This window comes from Etheostoma spectabile, chromosome 6 (assembly GCF_008692095.1).
Source record: "Etheostoma spectabile isolate EspeVRDwgs_2016 chromosome 6, UIUC_Espe_1.0, whole genome shotgun sequence".
NCBI classification, from domain to species: Eukaryota; Metazoa; Chordata; class Actinopteri; order Perciformes; family Percidae; genus Etheostoma; species Etheostoma spectabile.
Window position 1 is genome coordinate 6,337,823 of NC_045738.1, and position 8,164 is coordinate 6,345,986.

The 8,164-nt window shown below is 37.7% G+C and overlaps 1 protein-coding gene and 1 long non-coding RNA gene across 2 annotated transcripts; both read right to left on the reverse strand.

The window, feature by feature from the left end:
- Positions 1–676: 676 nt before the first annotated feature.
- Positions 677–2,179, reverse strand: LOC116691082 (uncharacterized). Its single transcript, XR_004332420.1, has 4 exons — positions 1,627–2,179; positions 1,162–1,545; positions 783–1,070; positions 677–707 (listed from the first exon to the last, which is right to left on the reverse strand). It is a non-coding gene; the product is annotated as an uncharacterized LOC116691082 (long non-coding RNA).
- A 2,399-nt stretch (positions 2,180–4,578) lies between these two features.
- On the reverse strand, positions 4,579–8,164 carry LOC116691059 (uncharacterized; the record flags this gene model as incomplete). The annotated part of the gene is given in 11 exon segments (XM_032518381.1): positions 4,579–4,792; positions 5,876–5,909; positions 6,016–6,084; positions 6,182–6,220; positions 6,393–6,419; positions 6,513–6,557; positions 6,683–6,709; positions 7,080–7,127; positions 7,237–7,333; positions 7,462–7,758; positions 7,857–8,164. Coding segments are annotated over 11 exon segments (759 nt in total). The 3' UTR covers positions 4,579–4,765.

The window sequence follows — 8,164 nt, forward strand, 5'->3', positions numbered from 1 at the left end:
ATAGGATGAAACTCTAGTCTGTCCCACTGAGGAAAGATGGCAGGGAGGAAAGAAATCATGTGGGAAATAATCAAATCACTTTGGAGTTTAAATGCACAACCCAAACATCTGAGACAAACTGAGAGAAAAAACATATTTGTGTTGTTTATTTAACAGGTTCATTCAGATAATCAACAGCTGAGATAAATTATTTAGAGGTAGCAGTGGCTCAGTCTGTGGGAACATGGAAACAACTCAAAGTTAGGATCAAGTATGGAATATAGACTGGTAGATGGATAGGTGCCAGTTCACCTACTACAGCAAGGCACAAAACCCCCAACTGGGCAACTTTCCATCTAATACTTAATGCATGTGTATAGGCTGTGGTTGCATGTGTGTGCATTTCGGGGCCTGTGTGTAAGGTGTATAATAACAAAGTAAAAGAATGCAATTTTTCATCAGGGATTTATTAAGTATGTCTTATTCTTCTTTAAATGAAGAACATTTAAATGCAACTACTCTAAACACTGCAATTGTGATTACGAACAAAACTAGGCCTAACACTGCCTTGCTGCTAGGAGAGAGCTTAGACCTGGCGATGTTGGAACTTTAAAGGCTCATTTAAATGCATTGATAAATGCATTAATCAATGTATAACTGACATATAACTGCATGACCAGACATAAACACAGTCACAGTACGGCTGATACTCAACGCTGAAAAGGAGCCTGAGATACAAATAGTAAATGTTAACATTTTAGGTCAGCAATTTAAAAAGAAATTCTTATATATGCATCACGTACATTACGCATTTAAGGTTTGAGTGGCAGTTGCAGTTTCACCGCCCATGTGTCGGACGGAGCACTGCACAGTTTGGTGGTCTCTCTCTATGTTTAATGTGGTCGTCAAGGTGGTTTCGGTTGTGCCACCATACCCCGAGCTATGATTTAGACTGTGGCTTTGCAGTGGGATGTTGAGACTCAGATCTGGTGGATAGTAGGAACAGGTGTGGGAAACGGTGCATTGTACTGTCACAGGCTTTCCAACCTTCCTGTCTCCATATATTGTAATACGAGGTTGCTCTGCACTGCCTTTACAAAGGAAATGTGAAGAATTAATTAGGAAATTGTATATTCATCCATCTAAAAATGCATCTTTTTTAAGTTCACTTTGATTACTTACCAACTACTTCAATTGTTACAGTTTTATCCCAGAATGCATGGATGGATTTCCCAATGTATTCTGGATCTACCCAGGGGTAAATCTTCTCTCTGTGGTGATTCCATGTCACTGGGTAGATTAAAAGGTCACAATTTCTCCCATACCCAGCATTGGGTGTCCGTGTTTTACCTTTAAATATAGCAATTTCATCGCTCATGTCCCAATCTTTACAAACTACAGGATATGAGTAGCTTGCATGTTGGTACCAAGCCACACGCTCTGGTCTGCGAGGTGGATACTGATCGTAATTGTAGGTGCAAGGGATTAAAAGGCAGGAACCCACCAATCCTCTGATGTTGCTTGGCATATCTACACGCCAAGCCGTGGAACAGTAGAAAATGTATCCTCCTGAACATTACAAAAAATGTATAGATTAAGTTACTATTTACATGTTTAACAAAAACTGAGTAGTAAAATTTGCCTTACCTAGAATACAGAAGCTCAGAAGAAAATGGTTAAATCCAGACATCTTGTGAATGATACCACACCTAAAATATGTACAGTGAACACCTTAATATTATGCTTTCAAAATTAGAAAAGAGCATGAAACAAAACATATAGCTGTGATTCATTTTCCACATGCATCAAAACCCGGCTCCAGAAAATTCAAATGTTCCAATAAAACAAATCTTATTTATCCTATAGATCCAAAGTTCAAGGGGTACTCAAGAAATTTATTGTTGAATTTCCAAAGTTTGCAGTCTCACATAGGACAGAAAACCACTTTCAATTCTACAGGGTACATATTTGCAGATGTTATTGGGTGGAGTATCAGTTTAAAAGTTCCACCCATGTTAAACAGCGAATACTGGCAAAAGGCCGCAATGGCAAAAGAGTTAAAGACAAAGCAGAATTAAAATAAAAACAGATTAATACATGTTTAAAAATAACCCTACAAAATCTAAATCATAGAAATGTCATGATTACAAATTAAAATCTAAAAGCTGTTCAAAACAAACCACTATATGTTGTTTCTAGAATACAAAGTTTTTTCCTCAATAGACTGAAATATATCTTTATTTCAGAAAGCTATCCAGACATGGTGACAAGCTAAATTGTTTCAGCCTAATGAAATTTTATTTTGTGTTGATATATTTTGGATATGACACAACATGCAAGTTGGTGGTTTCCTGTACTTAAAAAAATGTCTTTCAGCAACCATATTTAAGCAAACCATGATATCACAATAGAGATAAATGTAAAAGATAGATTTACATTTTTTGATAAATCCAATTAAAACTCAGCCTTTCAGCATGTAAACTAATGTAAAGTTGCAAGAGACAGAAAAAACGAAAGCTTCTTTAGATTTTTATATGCTATTTCTTAAAAATCTGAATGACTTACCTCCAGAGTTGAATGTTTATGAGGAGTTTTCCACCTTTTAAAGTCTCTAACCACCCATCATTTTAAGAAACTGGGGAGGCTACAATTTGCCTACCAAAAGTAATAGACAGGTTCCTGTAATAAAAACAAATTATTCTAATTATATATATATATATATACATATGCATATACATATATACATATATAGGCTGCGGTTGCGTAATAATTATGCAGTCCTTGATAAAAGATGTTGTTCACATTCACCACACCCTCCTCCATTACAGAGAATGATCAAATCTTACATACAAATATATATATATATATAGAAAATGATAAGATCAGAATACTCACTTCATAATTGTGCTTGCAGTGTATATGAGTTGATGTATTTAAATGATTTAAAGAAGAAGACATTGTTTGACATTTTGGGAAATACACTTTTTCCCTTTCTTGTTGACATTTGGATATTTATATAGCCTAGCCTATCCACCATATGATCAATTTATTAGGCATAATTAAATATGTTTTGATTCAGATGATCATAGTAATCATGTACAACAAAACTGCAGTCATCAGATGCTCTTATTATAAAGAGCATCTGATGAATTTGATTAGATTAGTTTTCTGGTGTTTTTCAAATGTTTTCATAGATGTTGAGGTCTGCAGTGTTCATGTAATCGTCACCATCATCACGGTCCCATAAGAGATTGAGGTCAAAAATGAGTTACTTTTAGGTACGCCTAAGACACTCACACATGACCAAAATCCACCTTGTACCCGTTAGGCGTTCTGTTACAGTGAAAAAGTACAAAATGTTATAAATACAAAATTATGATGCCAAAAAAAACACAGATGTACTTGTCTCAGTATGACAAAAAAAACATATAAATTTTTTTCAGTGGAGGCAGGCATGCTACGTCAATGTTTTCCATTTCTTACCTTGAAAATCTGCTCCATATAGACCTTCTGTGTGAAAAAGAAGAACAAGAACCGAAACTATGCAAATTTTGTGAGGCATATAAATAAATGCATAGATTTTATCAAGGATGCCAAAAATGCACTCTTTTTCTGCACACACATGGAAATTACAGAAAGCTTGACCATTTAGCAGTCTATACTAAGCTATGGGGAGAGTAGGCTACAGAACCAGTCACTCAAATGACAGAGTATTTAAAATAATGACATTAAAAGATTTAAGATAAAGACCTTTCATCAGAATTAGAAGGTCCTGGGCCGTTGGAGCGAATCCTGTAAGTTTAACACATTAAATAACCAGCCTATTCTCAACAACCAAACGTTCAAAAAGCTACAAAAAGTAGAGCACTGTAATCTGTATGATTTACACGTTTTTTTCTGCTGTGTGCACCACATTGACTGCTGCTGTATGAGAACTCAGCTGTCTGCAAAGGGAGGTGGTCGAGGAGGATGGGTGCGCGCTACTATACAGGACGTACAAGCCAGGTCGGAGTTTGATTCCCAGTGAAAGCAAAAGATTTACATGCAGGCAATGCGTGTTCCTTGGGAGTATTTTACAAATGTAAAATGTAATACAAACCACCATCTTTTCCTAAACTTAACTAGTTGTTTTGGTGCCTAAACTTAACTTTTGTTGCCACATATCCCAGCTGAAATGACTGGCAGCTTGCGGTGCTCTGTGCCCTCAGCACTATTCTGGGTTAATATGAAGACAATTTAAAAGCTGAATATTATATTGATACACATTTTGGATCGATGGTTAGTTGAAAGTTTTCAAATTTTAAAGGGAAGTTCTCAATCACCAGATCACTTTGTTAACATTATTATGTCATGTACAGTATGTGATGTGTTGTTTTCAGTAGTGGACCAATGTGCTATCATGATACACTCACTACCCACAATAAGGATGGTTTTTAAAAAGATGTGACTTAAGTCACCCATCATAATCTAAAAGTGTGTAAAGATATATATTTCCTGAAGACATGAAGTCTGAGAATATCCTGTTTTCACATCGACTGTACCACAATATTTGCAGACAGAGTTTGTATGCAAAACACAACAACTGAGACAAAATGAGAGATAAGCATATTTATTTATTGTTAAATGACAGCCGATAATACATTATTTAAATGAAGCAAGGTTAAATGAAAGACCAACATCACCCTTCACATGCAAACATGTACTGTGCAGTTGTGTGTGAATGTAAAAAAATAACAGCAATGTTGTCCCTAAGGATGTGATGTTTCTGAGAAGTATCTTGAAGAACTCAACAGTTGCCATACACATTGTAATCCTGAAACAAACACACAAGGAAATTGGAATTAATTACACTGTCGCATAGTTTTGTTTCTGTTGGGGCAAGTATCTTCCATCCTTTGGCCCATGATCAAAAGATTGAGTTGTGATTCAAATGCATTGGAAAAAAAGAACAAGGAACTTAAGTGTATCATATGCAGATAGTAACTTTCCTTCAGTTAGAACCTGTTTTATTGATCACTGTTCATTGTACATTGCTGCAATTTTTTAAACTATACTGTGGATTGGACAAGTGCGAGGGAGAATGGCAACAAAGAATAGACCCAAATTCAGACAGTTGAGGCAGCAGGATGATTTCACTGATCTATTATTAAAAGGAGGGTAAAGATAGACAGGATCCAAATTAGGCAGCTGATCCGGCTGGCAGACAACAGAGGCTGGAAAGCGATGATCGAAAACCACATTGCAACATTGATGAACTGACCGAGGAACAAAGGAGAGAGTGGCTGTTGAGGAAATGAGGTGCAGGTGAGGAGGAGGGCGTGGAAATCCAGGCAAGGTGAGTGGGAATAGGTGTGGAGATGACTGGGGCAGTTAGGTGATGGGGAAAGGAAAGCACGTCCGAGGACATCTGGAAAATGGCATTGAAGGGCCCTGGGGAGTAGTGAATGTGGCTGAAGAGGAGGGACAAGCAGTGACACAAACTACACTTAGGGACTAAAAGCTAACTGTCTAGTCTAACTGACTTGCTTTAGATTCTTGCCTTTTATCTATGGGTTTCAGACGTTCAACCATCCAACAAACACGTTTCAGTTTTTTTTTTGGTTGAGAAAGTTATAGTTGTTTTTGGCTTAGTACTTCCAGATATACAATGACCTGATTGAAGGAGAATCTACATGGAAATAGCCACCTGGACAGAAATAACATCAGCTGTGACATCATCTCCTTTTTTTCTAATTTTATAATTGTTATGCAGAAAGGTGATGATTATTCAAAAATATTTGATGGGATGATTGGTCGGATGGTTGAATGGTTAGCTGGGAAACAGGAGATAAGCAAAGGCAAAGGTCTTTGATTTATAGAAGTTTGGGCATTACCACACCACTACAGCACTACTGACCTCAGGACTGACGGAGCGAGGAGCTCTCCGGTGACTAAATCAAACAGAAATATAAAAGGAAGAGGATAATTAATGTGGAGCTAAAGTAGACACATATATCTTTTAAAAGAGTTAGGAACAGCTGTGTTAGTAAAACTCACTCCTTTGGGGATGGAAAGCGTTGTTTGGAGATTTTAGTGTCACAGTTTACAATGGTGGGGGTGTTGCGTCTATCAGAAGAGGAGGGAATCACACTATCAGTTTTTGTCTGTGTTTGTTATTAGCTGTGTATATGCACGTAGTAGAAAAACACTGTTAAACACTTACGAATAGCCAACACTGAGGTTAGCAGCGTTGCCTTGGTTTCTGCAAGGGTGAAACATTTTATTTATATTAATCAATATTTTTAAATGGTATTTCTTGCAATTGATTAATATAGGTTTGCCCTACTGGAAAGGGTAGAAATGTGGTAGAGATGTAAACATAGATCACTTCATCTGGGGATTGAAAGTGAATGGTTATGTTTGTGTGTTCTTACCGGGAGAATCGATTCCAAATGGACCCCCTGTGTGAAAATCACAGTGTTATACCTTTACTTACTAATGTGTTGGGCTCCTGTATTTGTCCAGTTTTTAAAACAAGCAGTCTGCTTACATACCGTTTTTCTGGTCTTGGAGGTCTCTGCCTGTCTTCAGGGTTTCTCCTGAACATTTCAATGAATAAAAATGAATTCAAGTAAAACAGATTACAACTCATCAGTGATTTTATCTTGCATGATATGAGACCAACAAAAGAGATTGGTCTTGAAGAACCTTTGATAACGCTTACTTGGATAATCTATCCCATAGTGATCTCCTGTGAAAGTTTGAATTGCAGAGACAAAGATTTACTTGCTTTTTGTTGGAAATGCAGGATTTGTGTTTATAATGACAGAAAAGATAGTTCAGGCAAAGACATGATTTCAGTAGATGATAGGCCTCTTTTTAATCCACGCTTAAATCATTGGCTCATGCAGCAGCACTGTGGTGCTACTATCTGATTAGTAACGTCCAGTCATTCGTGCAAGTGCACAAAACAAAATCTATAATCTGACTTTTTTTTATTTATTATAACCGATCACAATAACCAATAATCTTCTTATAATGGTAATTTCCTTGGCATAAGCATTCCTGACTGAAATCTTATCATCATTACACCTTTAGGTTGTTCAGGTTTACAGCCGTACCTTTTCTCAGGACGAGGTGGTGGTCTAAGCTGGTTGGCAGAGCGCTTCCTGTTGGTGAGATTTTTTTTTTTTACTATCACACGTTGACTTTTATACTTTACACTAAACAACTAATAGCACCAATAGCACTGGTTCTATTATTGTGTTATGTATTTACCTCCTCCTATAGAAGACCACTCCAAACGCTGCAGCTAGGATGATTACAATCAGGAATAGAGTTGACAAAGCAATTGCTACTGCCCGAGAGCTTGATCCTAGCAATGTTGGAAGATTTAACACTGAATTAAATGCATACGTAAATGTAATATACACAACTCAATGTATGATATATATAACTGCATAACCATACATTAACAGAACAGATGAATTGTGTGGCTCTAACCTTTCACAGTCATCTGGACTGTGCTGGCTCGTTGCTTGCCACGCCAGAAGATGGCAGTACAGGTTAGGTTTTTGACCCCATCTCCTCCAGCAGCCATGAACGTGATGGTGGAGGTCGTCTCCCAGGTGCCCTGCGGCATCCAGTTGTGTGTGACCTCGCTGGTGAGGTGAGGGACACTCCATGAGAACACTGGAGGATGTGACGGACATGTGTGTGTCACAGAACACGAGACAGTAATCGTTAAGCCAGCATCAACTTCTGCTGGAACTGAGGTCATCACCGGTTTTTCTGGGGACGCTGAGCATGTGAAACACAAAGCGGATTGCTTTTGTCAATTAGAGCTAACAAATCAATAGCTTGGTACATTTAAATAAAAGGAAAAATGAATTCCAGACCTTTCATAACAATGAATACGCAGCTATTGTTGAATCTGTATCTGTCCATGCCCTGTTTCTCTGCATGGAAACAGAAGGGCCCATTGTCAAAGGGCTTGATGTCATCAATCTCTAATGAGCAGTTCCCCTCATTCAGATCTCCTAATATTCTGGTGCGGACCTTGAAATGGTCAACCACAATGCTCTGGTCATTATGGTAGATGATATCATTATTTCTTTTGGACCAGACACCACGTGTGAACGGCTCATCTTCCTGGTACGGGATGCTGCAGGGAATCACCACACAGGAGCCGGTCAGGGCGCTGAAT